Source organism: Danio aesculapii, chromosome 16 (genome assembly GCF_903798145.1).
Source record: "Danio aesculapii chromosome 16, fDanAes4.1, whole genome shotgun sequence".
NCBI lineage: Eukaryota > Metazoa > Chordata > Actinopteri > Cypriniformes > Danionidae > Danio > Danio aesculapii.
Window position 1 is genome coordinate 18,309,655 of NC_079450.1, and position 17,370 is coordinate 18,327,024.

At 38.8% G+C, this 17,370-nt stretch overlaps 1 protein-coding gene across 1 annotated transcript in view; it reads left to right on the forward strand.

Moving 5' to 3' along the window:
- eif3ea (eukaryotic translation initiation factor 3, subunit E, a) overlaps positions 1 to 15,195 on the forward strand; it is a 67,697-nt gene extending 52,502 nt beyond the window's left edge. Inside the window, exons 10-13 of the mRNA XM_056475499.1 lie at positions 3,172 to 3,281; positions 10,653 to 10,755; positions 14,130 to 14,264; positions 15,006 to 15,195. Coding sequence (XP_056331474.1) covers positions 3,172 to 3,281; positions 10,653 to 10,755; positions 14,130 to 14,264; positions 15,006 to 15,044 — 387 coding nt within the window. The 3' untranslated portion in view covers positions 15,045 to 15,195. The remainder of the gene's footprint in view (positions 1 to 3,171; positions 3,282 to 10,652; positions 10,756 to 14,129; positions 14,265 to 15,005) is intronic.
- Positions 15,196 to 17,370: the final 2,175 nt, after the last annotated feature.

A 17,370-nucleotide genomic window follows, 5' to 3' on the forward strand; every position in this document is an offset into this window, starting at 1 on the left:
GGGTAGAAAGGATATTAACACTTTTCTAGAGTAGGGATTGCTACTTTTATTTAGAAAGAAAACAAGATTTGAAAGAAAGAAGTTTAATAATTCTTGGCCCCTCTGGGATTCTAAAGTCTTCTTTATTTTTTTAATTAATGTGTGTTTTTACATTTGACCGCTGCTGGATTTTTCACTATTTTAAGTAAATTTATGAGACTCGTATGAATGCTGTGACTGTCAAAATGTATTTAATGCAGGATCACTTTTTACATTTTTGTTTATTAGTCTTCAATTGTTTTTTATGATTTTATTATGTTTTATTAACTGTATTAAATGTGGCTTGCTGGGTAAATTTTAGTGGTTTGAACAGTCCCTCCAGGATTTCGCAGCACTTCAGAATTTTTTGGTCTAAAATGACTGATTTTGCAGCACCTTTTCTTAAAGTTTGCTGCAATATTTGCAGATGTTCTTAAGTTGATTTGTTGACAAAAGTCTTTATTACATATATTTATTACTCCTAGACCCAGCACAAATAAAATAATAATAAAGTAAGTTTAAAGAATACTGTGTTTAAAAAAAAAAAAAAAAAAAAAAACTTGTATCCATATATCTGTATAAATTGTGTAAAATCCACTGAGTCCTTGCTGTGGCAGTCCTCAGGAAGGGCATCCCAGTAAAAAAGGGCTGTTTTTTACATACAGTTAAAGTAAAAAATATTAGCCCTACTGTAATTTTTTTTCAAATATTTCCCAAATGATGTTTAACACAGCAAATATTTTTTCACAGTATTTCCTATAGTATTTTTTTCTTAAGGAGAAAATTCAATGGAAATTTATCAAATAATAAAAGCTGATTTTAATTTAAGGAGTATTTCAGGAGGGCTAAAAATTCTAACTTATAAAAAAAAATTCTATACTATATATATGTATGTATGTATGTATGTATGTATTTACTTTGTTTTGAGTGAATTCTTGCCGTGATGACATCATAGAAAGCGTCTAGACCCTGAATTTGAATTTGCGGGAAATCCACGGCATTTCAAAAAGAGATCTGCAAAATTTTGCAGAGTTTGCTTGATCTTGTGATAAATTCTGCATTTTAAAATGTAATTTATTCAGCAAAAGTCTTGGTATTCACATTTGACTGAACACTAAATAAAGTGTTAATTATTTAAAACAGTCATGCTGAAATAGACCGAAGTAAGCCATATGCATTGCTATTGCTAAAAGCAATTTTTTAGCACATCATCAGCACCCATGGCTCCAGAAGTTCTGCAGGCCTGCAATTCAGTCCAACTGGACACAGTCCTGGATCCGTAGAGACTGACCGCATAAGTGTTCTGGGATTTTCTTCAAGCTGCAGATCATCACATTGCTTACTTTGCATTGTGATTACCTTATCATGCTTATCCAGTCAGCTTTTATCATTTTTTCCTCCTTCAGTTGATCCATCTCTGCGGAGAGGGGCCATTTGCACAATGGTTTGGGTTCAGAATGTCTATGCTATGCATAAAACATAGACTCAACCTAATATAGCCCTGTTTTCAATCTGTTTGAAGACCAAAAAAAAAAAAAAGCTGCATTTTTAGATTGCTGAAAGTGAAGCAAAAATTGACCCTTTTTTTTTTTTTTATTGTCGAACCCTTGTTCTCTTCCCCTGTTACTCAAAAACCTCAACAGTAATTATAGCACTTAAGCCAACTGTTATCAGCTTAAGATAAGACATTGTCAATGATGAAATGTGTGTTGGCTGATAGGGCCATGGCCATGTAGTTGGGATTTCTTCAAGCAGAACCTCGGGAGATAGTAGCTCTCAAAAGCTAAGCAAACAAAGCGGGGGCTGTGAGCAAAGATGCGGGACGGAGGACTGCCTGTGAACCGTGCAGGACAGCGGGGGCTCGCACATGTCTTCAGCTTTGTGGAATGCACTATTTGCGTTTGGACTGCAAGGTAAAGCAGGTTACTGTGTTCTGCTCTGTGCATCTGAGATTGATAGTAGATGGTTGTTAGGATGTTTGAAAGCGGTGGCACTGTAAATTGGTTCCACCGCGCAGCCCGGTGGACCCTGCGGCAATGGGCAAGACAAGCGGCGATAAGTCACAGCCATTGCGGTGAATTCGGTGGCTGGCTCTGTTCCTGCCCTTTTTCATGTGGGGAATGTGGAATTCCAAGATCTGCGGTTAGTTTAGAGGGCTGAGAATGACCCCGGATTTTTTTTCTCTTTTTTTTGCTTCCAGATACTGCTTTGCTCCTATGAGGATAGTATTAAATGTTTTCTTATAGATGTGTTAGCTATAGGCCTCTATGAATATAAGCAGCTATGAATAAATTTCCATAGATTAGTTATAATTCTGTTTTAATTTGTCTGGCTTTTGGCTTTTTTCCCATTCTGTAATTCCCCAACCAGGTGCTATTACAGAGACCTCGGATGAAGTGGAGCTGTTTTTATTTCAGTTCTGAGTTTATATAAACTTCCTGTTCTGCTCATTGTCCAGTTAAACCGCAGACTTTTCCATGTTTCAACAAACGTTTGGATTGAATGCTGTTCTTAAAGCATGCAACAATTGGTGTGTGTGTGTGTGTGTGTGTGTTTATTTATATCTATCTCTCTCTCTCTCTCTCTCTCTTTCTCTCTCTCTCTCTCTCTCTCTCTCTCTCTCTCTCTCTCTCTCTCTCTCTATATATATATATATATATACATACATACATACATACATACATACATACATACATACATACACACACTTTTTTTTTTTAGGTTGACAAAAGAACTATTATGAGAGGAAAAATCTCCACTTTTGATCTCAAAATGTAAACGCATGTTTATTGTTTTTTAGTAATGTGTGCTTATATTTTTGTGTTATCAGTTCAAAAGTCTAAATCGGTATTACACATTATTTTATAAAATTCCTTAAACTGTCTTTGCGTGAATTTTGCATCAAAACTAATCACGATCGCATCTTATGATTTAAGGATTATGTGACACTGAAGGTTTGAAGAATGGCTGCTTAAAGTCCAGCATTTTCTGATTTTATTTTAAAGGCATAAATTTTATTAAAACATATTTTACCTACACACATTTAAAATTTTAAGCCATTTTTCTATACCTTAATGTTTTTTTCCCCAAGAGCTATACTAGATTAATTAAAATGAGTTCTGTGCCTGATATTTCCTTAACATTTTTTTAAAGGTGCTGGTGAACGACTTTTTCCTTGTGGCATGCCTCGAGGACTTCATTGAAAATGCCCGTCTGTTCATCTTCGAGACCTTCTGCCGAATTCACCAGTGCATCAGTATAGGGTACGTAATTGTATTTCAATATAGTACAACATTATTTTACTGGCTCATGTAAACAAACATTGCAATAGCATTTAAAGTTGACAGAGGATTTGACAGGGATCAGAATTGACAAAGAAAGAAAAAAAAAAGGTAGCAGGTCTGAAAATGTGTCCACAATGTGGGAATGCTTCCTGTTTCCTCTCTTCCATTCCCACTCCACTCTCTGATAAGTTTTTATTACCCAGTGTGCTGGAGGAAGCATGTCCAGAGACCGGCTGCCAGCACCTCAATCTCACACATGGAGACACGCATTCAGAACCAGACATCCCAGGCACATCCACCCATCTGTTTTCAAGCATGTCTAAAGGGTCTATATATTGGCCCTCGAGAGGATCTTAATGGCTGCACCTCACCTTTATATAATAGTTTTTACTACTTCTTTTTCCTATTCCAAGCATTATTTGGGGTGTCACGCAAAGCATTTTTTGCGCTGTACAAATGGCAGCTGAGCTTTTTTTAATTCAGTTATTTTCAGTAAGAGTACCGGTATGTTTTTATTATGCCGGCTGCATGCATTTTATGCTCAGTACTAAGCGCTCGCAGTTGAAACGCTCAGAACTAATTTTTTTAGGATAGCCCTTGCATTTCTGTAGTGCAAAAAACTTTTCTCTGAATACTCCCTTTAAGGCTGATTTATACTTCCGTGTCAAGTGCATGTTTGTATGGTCTGGCACAGCCATCGCGTGGTTGCATAGCCCTCGCTGACGCTGACGAACACCTTTCAAAAAAAATTAACTACACGTTGCAACAACATGTATCGCTGGCTTTATAATTGGTCTGTTTGGTAGCGGTGATGAATGTGGGAGGTGCTGAGAGCCACAAGCCCAATGGGGGCTAATTACATAATAACAAGCTCATGATAAACTTTTGTTTTTCGTTTATTTTATGATTAAAGTTGTTGCATGTCTGACAGTTTCCACCTCTGAATGAGAGTTTTTGCTACTTGCACATTAAGGTAGCATTCAGAAAAAACAAAACACCCATGAAGAAACAATCACACTGAATATGCTTTTCTGAGAACGCGAGGTGCACCACATTGGCTTTTTTTGTTTATCGCAGCAGACGGTTATAATGGGAGGGACAATGCACTCCTAAACGGCACACAAAATGCTCACAGCCATAAGTAAACCATTCAAAAATGGTGCATCTCAACCCTAAAAGCACGTTCAGTGTGATCAAGGCCTTACTCTGTTATCGTTTGGTGAATCTTGTTACATCTTCGCATAGACCTCGAAGTCTGCGTGCACTGAAAGTTGCTGAGACTTTTATTTCAGTATGTGGGTGACAACTGAAATTTAATATTGAGTAGCTTTATTTTGCACATCTTTTCCTCATAGCAAACTAATTGCAAGATGAGCATGGTTAAGAATATTGCTATGCAGTTGCTATGGAAGCCATCAAGTTCACCTCAACAGAGAAGGACTGCCACTCCAAACACAGAAGGAAATTATCAGACTTTTTTTCAAAGTAGAGTTGATATCGACTAGTTGCTGGTGACGTCATCAATAAAACACAAGATGCAAATGTTTTGCAACATGCTACAATTTGTGATTTTATTTGCAGGAAATATATAGACATGCTGTTTGACAGCTCATAACACATTGCAAAAACAATGCAACATTACCAATATTAGTGCAATATTAGTGCAAAACACTGTCAAAACTTTGTTCATTTCGTTAACAATGCAACATTAGCACCCAGGCTAATTTTACTGCCAAGTAAATGCAGTCAACACATTGATTACTGGCTGCACGTTCTAGTTAGTAAAAATGTAACAATAACATATTTTAATGTAGAAGTAATGCATACGTGCTCAGCACACAGATTCATGTGAAGTTATTCATAACATAACGCACGATAGACAAAGGCTATAACTTTAAGCCATATTACACTGCCAGAGACTTGCTCAGAGGCATATTTTACCGTTATAACGGTGCACTTTAGAAAACTTCTCAAAATCCGGCTCAAGTCGGGCGTTTTTCACGGTTTCTGGCTCATCTTGGTTATCAGACATCTCCTCGCTGCACATCTTCACTGGGGATGTTTACACACGCTGTGAAGTTTGTCACACCTATGCGGCTGTGTACTTCAGGGTTTCTGCGCGCTTCACGGTATATTCACAAAATATGTCCACGTTTACGCTTTGCAAAGGGCGACAGCCAATAACATTACTTTTCCAGGGTTGCATAAACGTGATTGGCTAGCATATGATCTAGGGTATTTGCATGGAGCTATCTAAATGACGTCTGTTTGATGATTTAAAGTTCACTCAAAGTTCACATGAGCCTTTAACGCTGACATAAGAAAAATAACATTTTAAAAGTTACTTTAAATAATCCGAGGGCAGTTTCATTTAGTGAACCACCTTAGTGTGTAAAGCTGCCATGTAGGTCAAAAAACGTGATCTGCGCAGTCAATCAAAAAGCATCACGGCAGAGCATTAAAGTCGACTGCAACCCCTATTTCACGCAGACTTGAAGGTTGTAAGGTTTGTCTGCATTAATTTACTTGGAGTGCAATCAACAAGGAATATTGTAGCAATTAAACAGATTAAAGTAAATAGTTAGGATATTTGTGTTAATTGTACCACACTGATCAGTTACCACTGACAAGATGCATCTTCTGAACTCCTCGTAGACTCTCCAGTCTGCGTTGGACTGAATGCGGCAGGTGTTTTATTAACACTTAACTCTGGTTACACTTTTTTTATTGCTCTATTTATGGTATTTATACAGCATCGTAGGTTTCCAGAGAAGACACGCAATGGTTTTAGTCCCCAAGATTTTCCATTGGTGGAAAAGTAGTAGTCTCTATGGAAAAGGGAGGTTTGGGCGGGTGTCACTGGTTTCCCTCTGCCTGGTTCCTATTAGCCTTCCAGTGACGGAGTGCAGAGCTGAGAGGCCGCGTTGCCCTCCTGCCTGTTTAATGAGCTTTCATAACTAGTAGTCTTTGAGCATCTGTCCTGCATTCTTTTTCCTGCTGTGGCCTCTGTGCACCAAGTAAAAAGCACTTGACTACAAACTGGAGATCTGCTAACAGGTTGCATCTACCTTGGGGGATTTATGACATCCTGTAAATTGCAAAGGGTTGCATGTTTGCAGATGCAATCTAACACTATCATATACCACATTTGATGAAGGTCCTTTTTTAGTGTTCATGTGCAAACATATTCGTAGCCTTTCAAAATCTGTTCTCTTCTAACCACATAGCCGACTCCGGACAATCAAAAACCAGCTTTCCCCAAGTTCTCACACGTTTCCATGCTTCATTGTATGACCTAATTGCTCGCATTTTCTGAGCTGTATAAAACTGAGAAGGGCTGGAGTCAAGGTTGAAACATGGAATGTGATCAGGCTCTATCCAAATCTCCAGTTGCAGATAGTCTGGAATTGATTTGGAGTCCTGGCTCTTTTTTGGCGGTCTCGTTGCAATTGAATCCATTTTCTTGTCAAAGGCGACAAAGGTAATGCTGGACTAGGAAACTGAATTGTGATTGCTGTTTATCTGTTCAGGTTAGTAGCTCAAAGGTGGAACCTAGGAGTTATTACGTCTCTTTTGAGGGTATAAGATTGGAGAATTTTTGGTTTACGAGTGCATGTCATTGGTACAATACACAGAAGCCTTATGAAAGTATGCCAGTTTTATGTTTACAGTTGTTGGCCTTAAATGGCAGGGTTTTTGTGTTCCTGTTTTTGCCCTCAGCATAGACCAAAAAAGACCACAACTACAAATGGCTTTATATATAAAAATGTCTGTGAGAATGACTGTATTTGAAATCTGATTTTATGACATGCACTTAAGAGACATGCAAATGCCTCATGTCCTCAGAGACATAAATTCTGAATTTTGCATTCATTGGCCTTGATTGGAATAGTCTGCCTGCGTCTGATGACAATTTTAGTTTTAAGCTGGATGGATGTTTCCAATCTTGTCATCTGTAAATCACTGTGATCTCTTACAATCCACAATAATCCACTTTACAGTTGATTTATTCATGATTTAACTACCAACATTATCTTTAGTGTGAAGAGAGAGGTTGTTTTAGTGGGGTGAGGGGAATTGGTTTTACCCCAGGCTATGAAGCAGGGGTTACTTCCAGAGACTTCAAATGATGTGCATCTCTTTGTGCCTTCATATGGAAATGTTTAACAGTGAATTCATTTAAATTTAACTACTGTAGAGCTGGTCAAAACTGTATGAATTAACAATCTAACGCTCTTGGAGTGAGACCGGTTGCCCCAATCCCAATGGCCTAAAATCGGTATTGGATAAATCTACTGCAAGGAGCCGGTATATGTAAAGGGTCGAAGTGAAAATGATCCTTACCCTCCACCCCCAACCCCAGAGGACCAGGTTTAAGCCTGTGTAAAATGAGACTGCAGCAAGGGGAGTCAAGCAGCTTGGCGTAAACCGCCATGTCAGGCACTTACGCTTGAGTGGCTTGTTCAGCCAACCTCATTCTTTTGCATAATTACTTCTTTCAGCGTTTTGTATATTTTTGGTTTGAGTTCAGGCTTTCTTTCATATTAGTGGCAAGCACGTGTAAATACTGGCTTTTCCCCTTTGTTTCTGTAAAGTTTAATTTCTGGATAAAATTAGATTAGTGTCTGTGTGTGTGTGGCCCATTCATTGCACCAAGGCCGTGGTTGACCTTGGTCTCTGGTTTAGCTTGTCTGGAGGGTCAGCTCCCCTAAGAGAACATTTGATCTTATTTGTTTTGAGTCAATCTTTTGACTCTGGCTTGAGTGACATGTGTTCCCTCCTTAATCAAATCAGCGGAATAATATCCACTGCTTCTTTCCTCACTAGAGTAAACTAGCACAGTATGTTTTAGCTGTTAATTTATCATTTGATTCTCGCCTAAAACCAGTTTGGCTGAGAATGAACTGTTTGGAATTTCCATTGATTTTTCTGTAAAGGCTCACAAGCTGCCTGCTTCATTTCAGACATCGTCTAGACCTCTAGGTCTGCAGGACCGTAATGGATGTACCGATATCTAAACCTCCCAGTGTCTTAATTGGTTTCCTGTTCTTTTTCGGCTGTAATTGTTCATCACCGTGCCGCATGCTTCACGGACTGCTCAGGGGCTGCTGAAGAGCTTGGATTTCATGTCCCTACTTTAACCCCTGGAGTCGACAGGCATTCCTTTTTCTCGTAGCGAGTGTCACCGCTTGATGTTGGACATGTGTTAACCATCACCAGCTTGGAACTCGTGATGTGACAACCGGCACATTCATTGGCGGTTAGCTCTTAAATAATGAGCTTTATGACCAATCTAGCCTGTCACGCTTCATTTTCTGAGGGTTTCACTGGGAGCGAAATGATATAAGCTGTCATCTCTCCCTGTCTCCAGACCCATGCTGTTGCCATGGTGGGTGATTGAGTTAACCTTTCACTGTGAAAGCATATTCATTGTTTGGAAACCTGGTGTGTTGGCTTTACTTAAAGAACAGATTGGGACAAGGCTGCTTTTTTTTATACAAGCCACAAGCTTAGAAGAAAAGAAAGCCAGCCGTTGTAGCAGGATTTTGGATCAAAGAACTCTTAAGAGCCCCTGCTGCCACCTTCCTCCCTCAATGACACATCCGTAGAGGAGACACCTGGCTTTATATATGGACAGCTTCTCTTAGGCCTGTGACACACAAAGCCAGTGGTCAGCAGTCAGGCCAATGTCCGGTTAGTTTTTCCAGATTTCACATTCACTGGTGAATGGTGTTGGGGCCTGTCGAGTCAATGCACAAGAATAACTTTACATTTATGTATAAAGCAAATGCTGTTATCAGTTCTTGCTTTCCCCTGGAATTGAACCCACAACCTTGTTTTGCTAGTGCCATAGTCTGGTATTTGAGCTACAAGAATAAAATTAAAATTTGATGAAAGTCAGCAAAGTAAGGTTAGTATGGATATAACTTTGTCATCTTACCTCGGCCATCAAGCACTTTAACATTTTTATATAATTTCGCTGGCAGCTATCTCTCTGCAACTCTCACATGGTCTCCCACTGAAGCTACGCAGGGCTGCTCCAGGTCAGTACCAGGATGGAAGACCACTTGGAAAAGCTAGGTTGCTGCTGGAAGTTAGTGAGACCAGCAGCAGGCGTTCAACCTGTGGTCTGTGTGGGTCCTAGCACCTCAGTATATTTATAGGGACTCTATACTGTTCAGTGAGCACTGTCTGACTCTCTGTGGTCCTTGAAAAAGAGTAGGGGTTTAACCCCGGCATCCTGGCCAAATTTACCTCTGTCCATCATGGCTTCCTAACTATCCCTATATCATTATTGGCTTCATCACTCCACCAATCAGCTGGTGAGTGGAGTGCAGTCTGGCGCAATATGGCTTCTGCCATGTCATCAAGGTGGATGCTGCACACTGGTGGAGGATGAGGGGATTCCCCCCAAAAATGTGTAAAGCGCTTTGAGTGTCCGGAAAAGCACTATATAAATCAGACATCACAAGTCTCCCAGAAGTTCCAGGAGTCTCCCGCATATGCATTGAGAATCCCGGATGCGCGCAAACGAATGATAATCTCCTAGAAACACCCCCCCCCCCCCCCCCCCCCCCCCATCAAAGTCATATTTGACCTTCCCCAACTTGGCATGTCTGTATGTAAGGAATTAATATTAATATTATTATTAACTTCATGAGCTGCTTGGAAGGAATAAAGAGATCAGCATGTTTGATGCTCAAAATGGTCAGCAAGCGCTGCCTTGTTTACTGCATTAGTCCCACTTTTGGCCCATTGCCCATTAAACCTCTTAATATAGATGGTTAATTCCGTGCATGCAGGCACAGAATGTGTGTACTAGTTGGTATTCATCTTTATTTCTTTTGGTGTGTTCAAGCACAAAATTTTGGATGAGATTCAGACCATGTGAGAAATGCAGTTTTTTTTTTTTTTTTTTTTTTTTTTGGGACATGGGAATTGTGCATCGTGTCCTTTAAAATGCTTTTAAAAAAAACTATAGAACTCATGCAGTGAGTGTTTTATTCCTGTCCTAAAGTTTGTTTCATCGCTACCTTGACCTCAAACTCACGAAAGCACGGTGATGTAATTCTACTCCATTTTTATGGGTTTCTTAGTGCGATTAGAATCACGGACTTGATTACATAATGCAAGGCATTTGTCACTCTTGAACAGACGTCTAAATGCTGAGGTATGACAGTAAACCCATTATCATCCAGCACTTTCGATCAGCACTTTAAACTTGCACACACACACACACAGCCACCGCAAGCTTGTTATATACCTCACAATTTTAACGTAATGCCATCAGAGTATATAATGTTCTCCTTTTACCCAAGTTTGTCCTAATGGACTCTGTTTGCCTCACAGTATGCTGGCCGATAAGCTGAATATGACTCCCGAGGAGGCAGAAAGATGGATCGTCAACCTCATTCGTAATGCCAGGCTGGATGCCAAAATCGACTCCAAACTGGTGAGAGTCTCTCATATTTTATTTCGCTCTTGTTTCTCTCCCTCCCTCCTCAAGTAGCAGCCAATTGATAGATGCTGCGTTAGTGTCCTTTAATTAGTAGGAAAATCAAATTCAGTCTCTTTTGTGCAGGGATAATGTTCTGCTTTAAAACATAAAGGAGAGGCAATCAATTACGTCAGTAATTCTGCCCAGTGCCCGCTTACTCACCATATCCTTCCTCGAGGGTAAGAGGAATACTGTCATTATGGTTCTGAAGGAGGATCATTCATAATATGGAGACAAACGTACTCTTTAGTCAAAATTAAGTTTATTGTAAAGATATGTGTGGAATTCTGTAACTATATATTTCATTACTATGTAAATTGTTTGTCCAGCTTAGGCATTGCAATACTTCATGAAGTGTATAAAAACTCAATTAAAGGTCCCATGAAATAAAAATAAATAGTTTTAGATGTTAGTATCAGTATTGTTCGTTTTCATAGATATATACACTAGATATTACATATGGACCCTGAGCATGCGTCAATAGCGCTGCCACATTTGTACAGAGCTCCCAGGATAAATGTCATTCAACCGCACTAGTCAAGACTAAAGTCAATGTAAAGATGCTGGACTTTAGAGCTATGTACATGTTCAGTAACGAGCAAACAAAGAAAACAAAGCACAAAGGCAGAACATTTCATAGGTAAGATTACATTTTTTACGTTTTTGTATGTTATGAACTTTTGTGCTCAACAAATATTGATGATAAGACAGTCACTTACTGCACTGACCATAAGGCAGAGTAGCACCAACTAAATACTATGCTATTGCTAGTTTTGTTGAATAAAATAAGCAAACAATGTAAATGAAATATGACAACAAGATGCTGCGGTGCCAGAAACTTGTATTATTGTCAGCTAAGTGAACGAGTCGTTCATAACGGAGATTCATCCACAAACGAATCACTCCCTCCGTTAGAATGAAAAGTGAAAACAGGGGGGTGTGTTTCAGGACATGGATTAGATAAAATTTAACAGGGAGTGAGGATAATACGTTTCTATGCACACAAACTCATGCGGTCACTTATCCATCGATGTAGAAAAGTGATGGAAAATTATAAGTTTCGTAATAAAAAAAAAAAAATTAGCATAGTAACCACTGGGAAAACTCCTGATCATGATATATGCAGATACGTGTATATCTCTGGCTCTCGATGGCCAGTCCTCCACTGCACCTTGGTCCCACATTCATTTCAAAAGAGCATTACCCTGTTCTAAAATGGCAGCTCTATTGACGCATTCCTTCCTGTGGCCAACAATATGGTAGTCGACATCTAATGTTAATATCTATGGTTTATTTTTAGGATATCTATAAGCTAGTGCACACAAAAACAGTGACACAACTAGCGTTTAGAAGACATAAACATGTAAAGCTTGTAGTTTGTGACTTCCACCTAAATGGACAGTTTTATTCAAGTCATCTCATACCTCACACCTCAAATCGTGACTAATCAAAACCTCTCTAATCTCTGCAATGCGCTTGAGCTTAACCACTCTCACTGGCAGAGCGGTGATTAAAACAAAATGCTATTGGCTGTTTTTTTTTTTGTTGTTGTTTTTTTTTGTTTTTTTTAAAGGGGAGGGGCTACACTATGTCCCGCTGTCTCTCTTTATATTTCAGTTGAGATTGCGTCAAACATCGAATAAAAATGCACAGTTCAAAGCATTTTATGGCACCTTTAATTATATAAATGCATGTATAAAAAGTGTTTTCAGTTCATTCAGTGGAAGAAAAGGCTGTTTATATTTGTACATAATTATTATCTCACAACTTAATGCATTTTTAATTAATGTCTCTTATGCTAACCAAGACTGTGCTTGGTCAAAAATGTAAATGTTAGAATGTAAATGTTAGATTTCTCAGGGTGTCCGCGAGGTGTTAAAACGTATTAAAAGTTGATCAATCAATTATGAGAATATTAAGAGCCTTAAAAGGTATAAAAATCCTTAATCGTGAAATTCTTAAGTGTTTGACTCCAAAAAAAGCATAAAAATATTTATTTTCCTCCTAATATTAACAACTGCATGCTCTATTCATGCAATTGGTTTGGGCCGGTGCGCATCCGGGTGAGGTCAAGTAATTTGTGACAAACACAGGAAGGTGATGTGATGCTCTCCACATGGAGCGAAATAGTCGGCAAAATGGGAAAATGTAAGTTTGCAAACTCCTGGTTGGAGAAAGACGAGTGTAAACAGTGGCTGAAGCCTGATGCTGAAAATTTAGTCTTTCAAGCTTTGTTTTTCTCTGAGCTTAACTGAGTTCTGTTGCATGGTTGTGCTCCAGTGATATATTTAACCACAACTGTTAATTAAGTTAAAGGTTTGATGTTGATTAGAACTTGAAGTGGCGATGAGGTCATAAAATATTCTGAGAAGGTCCTTAAAAGTCTTATAAGGGTATTGAAATTACCTTTAGGATTCCTCCATATACCCTGTTTCTATTTGAATGTATTTTATTTGAATATATTCAAATTTAAAATGTAATTTATTCCTCTGCTAGTAAAGCTGGATTTTCAGTGTTTTTACATAAATCATTCTAATATGCTCAAATTGATTCTATTATCAATGTTAAACACCATAGAGTTGCTTAATATTTTTCTAGAAACAATATTTCTTGAAAATAATATTAAGTTCTGAACAGAAAAGTATTTATTTTAAATATTTCATAACAGTGTAATAGTAATAACTGCCAGACTGCTCTTACCATCAAACATATTTTGTTGGAATGTAGAAGTTTAAATTCCATTAGACAAAATTTTTATAAGGAGAGTACTTTGATGGACATTTTTAAAAAGGTACCACCAGGAAGAGTTTTACATTTTTTTATCAAAAATAGAACTGAAAAACCATATTTAACTTTGAATATTTTTTTGTAAATTGTATCTATATTTTATGTATTTGTCTAAGTAATTTTTTTAATATAATACGAATTTGTTTTTATCATGTAATATTTTAATGTATATCCATTTGGCCACGAAATAGCCATAAGATGCTGATGTGGCAATAAATATGTAATAAATAAATAACAGTGTAATGTTTATGTATTGTATTTACTATTGTATTACTAGTGTGTCTTTAATATTCTCGGGAACAATTATCAAGAAAGACAGATTTTGTTTTTGGCTTTTTTTTTTTTTTTCAATTTTTGTGCAAATTACAAAGTAACCAGACTTCAGATCTGGACTGGAATGACTTGGAACTATGTTCTGTGTGGTTTGAGGTGCCCGTGTGGAGGTTGTGAATACGGGTCTGTGTGTCTGTGGGAACAGAAAAAAGCTGCCGTTCCCTGAGTTCAGCTCTGACGCTCTTTTCCTCTCCTCTTTCCTTCAACAGGGTCACGTGGTGATGGGCAACAACGCCATATCACCATATCAGCAGGTGATCGAGAAAACCAAGAGCCTTTCTTTCCGAAGCCAAATGCTGGCCATGAACATCGAGAAGAAGCAGAGCAACGCAAACAGGAATGAGGTCAAAGCACCAGAGCATCTCTTCTTTAATCTGATCTCATCTCTGTTTGTCTCGAGCCCTGTAGTTTACACACACAAATGATCCGTCCAGAAGAATGTCGAGCGGCAATCAGCCCAGAACTGTCTTTAAATGGCGTAAACCAGTAAGAGCAAGTTTAACAGAGCAAGTGCTTTCATCATGCCGTTTTTCTTCAAAGGCTTAATGACAAGGTAGCACAGCACAGCTATAAAGAAGAGGGTCTGAGTCCCATGACTCAGCGCGGCAGAGTAAATAACGCTCGCACACAATCACACACACGCTCCATGGCGTTCCATGCGTTTAGGAGTCACCGCAGATGTTTTGCTTGGGGTCCAGTCTGTGTCTGTTTGATCTTGACCCTGCGCACTGATTGACCTACGACGTACGTTCGCTTCGTTTCAAATAGAACGCTTTAAAATAGCGGCCTTGAAATGTCTCTATCCCTCAAAGCACGTCATTTTAAATGACTCACTCACACAAACACCACAATGGCAAAGGCCATAACACACAGTCCTGTATTTTGATGTGTTTGGCCAGACGCAATTTAATTTAGCATTTTCTCTTCCCCTACGGAAAGGTGCGAACGTGAACGACGTGTACTTACGAAGAGACTGCGGTTTTGCAGTTGATAGTCTCACATGTTCAATGATTTTCTAATAACCTCACCTTGCGTTTGTTTTGGGTCGTGACACCTTTTGGCTCTCTCTCTCCCTCTCTATTCAGACTCCAAACTGGGCGGCTCAGGATGCCGGCTTTTATTGAGTGGATCTTTGCAGACCGTACGCTTCCAGCATTCCCATACTGCGGCCGAACATCCTGTTCTCCCTCTCGACTCCCTTGAAGAAGAAATGAGAAAACGGCCTTATTTTTGGGTTCAATGCATCTGGTATTAAATAAAAATGTAAAAAAAGTTCACCTCATGCTTGCATTTTATTCCTGGACATTACGAATGGCGGTTGAGGGTTAAGTGGTTGTGATCTTTTGTGTAATAGATGAAGTTTTAATGTCCTCTGAGTCACCGAGTGGGATCGGGGGGTTTTGTGCCGCGGCACATGCGTGCGCCGTAATGATGAATGAGTGTTTAGTCTGCTGCATTTACGGTCCGCTGCGGCGAAGAGGGCAAGGAAAGGTGATCGTCCTGACTTTTTTGTGTTTGCAGACGGGCATGTCAGACGCGATAGACAATCAACATAATGCCTCTCCACCTTTCTCATCTCATTCCATTTTCTGCTGGTGACACCTACAGTCTATACATTTTCTATTTCCATCACAAGCACTCGCAGACGCTGCAGGCTTGGATTTGAAGCGTGTCTTAATGTCTGCTTTGGCCTCTCTATCAGCTGACATGTTTATGGGCCCTGTCTCTCTGGACGAGTGAAGAGGGGGCTTATAGCTGCCACAGCGCTCGGGCTCCCAGCCAGACATCTAAAACAACTGACGTCACCTTTACTTTCCCAGCGAGCGAGCGGGGAGGAAGGGGGGGTGGGCTAAAGTGATTGGTTTACCGGTCCTTTGCCATGACACATTACGAAAATAAAACCCTCCTAGCCCTTAATTATCACATTCACCTTAGGAGTGCTGTCTCAGATGTTGTTTTAGTAAGACATCCAGACCAACAGCAGACGTGTGGCTGAGAAGGTTGTCCACCACAACGTCTGTCACTTCACTTAAAATAAATAAACAAACACCCAAATGAAAAGGTCAACCTAGGTTTTGGTTAAAAGGGCTACATAATCTTTCCCTTTTTCGCATTGTTCATTCCCTACTTGAAAAACGTTAAGGCATTTGTTGTAAAACAGGCCGCGTAATTAAAATATACAACGTATGTTCCCTAATAAATCCTTGTTTTCCAACTTGCAAATGCATTTTTACAAGAGGAGGCCTATATTTAGAGCAGGCTTTTCTGTAATATGAGAGATCATGACGGTCTTTCCCAAATGCAGAAGCTTTGGGGAATCTCTTTAGGTGATTTTATATTTAGGCTATGTGCTTAAGACAGAAAGGTGGTCTTAGGGAGGAAAGCAACCTGATACGTCTTTAGTAGTAATGAAGGCAGGTGAATAAATGTCTTCAGTAAGATGTTTGTAGTGAGAAATGAAACTCTTTTGTGGTGTTCTGATAGAGACAAATAGCTGTCATATAATTAACATTGACTTTGGGAGAATTTCACTTTGATCTGAACATCAAAGGGGTCTGGAGGAGAGAGTGTCATCACTTAGAAATGACAAATGTTTTTTTTTTCCCTCTCTCTTGCGTTTCTAAGGTCCGTGTGAACTATATCAAATATGTTTATATTTGGACAGATGGACCATACGGAGGCTACTGCATAACACCTGCTTGCTATACGTCAGTACCTGAATCAGGTGCTGCACACCTTGACTAAACCTGGAGGATTTCCTACTAATTAGAGGCAAAATGTCAAGAGTGAGAACGCATTTTGAGATATAGATATATTGAGATTGAGAACATGAGTAAAAATGATATATAAATAAAAGATTAAGTGCCACACCTAGTGGTCAAGCTGGGTAAAACATTTGGATTTCAAAGCAATTAATGTCCATTTTGGCAAAGAAGCTTCTTTTAGGAGAATTGCCTCAGCAGTGATAATTTTTCCATTTTAAATGGACTAAAAAACTTTGTTTTAAATTATAATTGTAGTATCTCATATTAAAATAACCTTAAAACTAGATGTTTATTGTTTTGATCATAGTTAAATAATTGGCACTTCTAGATTTTGATTGTTTCTGAATGTCAATAAACGGTTTTACATCATTACCAGTGATCATATAAAATGTTTACTTCTCTACATATGGTATTTTTTTTTTAATTCTCTCTGTTCATTCTAGGTGATAAAGCAAATAAACTATCCTAAGAAGGTTTGCTGATCTTAGCAGATTTAAACAATTCTCAAAGCCTGACCAAGCTGGTCCTCCAACCTAAAGTGTTCACAGAAAACTACCAAAACCAGCTTAGCTTATGTTTGTTTATTTGTTTCCCAACTGAAGGAAGAAAGTGAACTGTTTTTTTTTTATTATTTAAATAAATATTTCAGTTTATCATTTGGAACAAAATAGTCACATTTAAACAA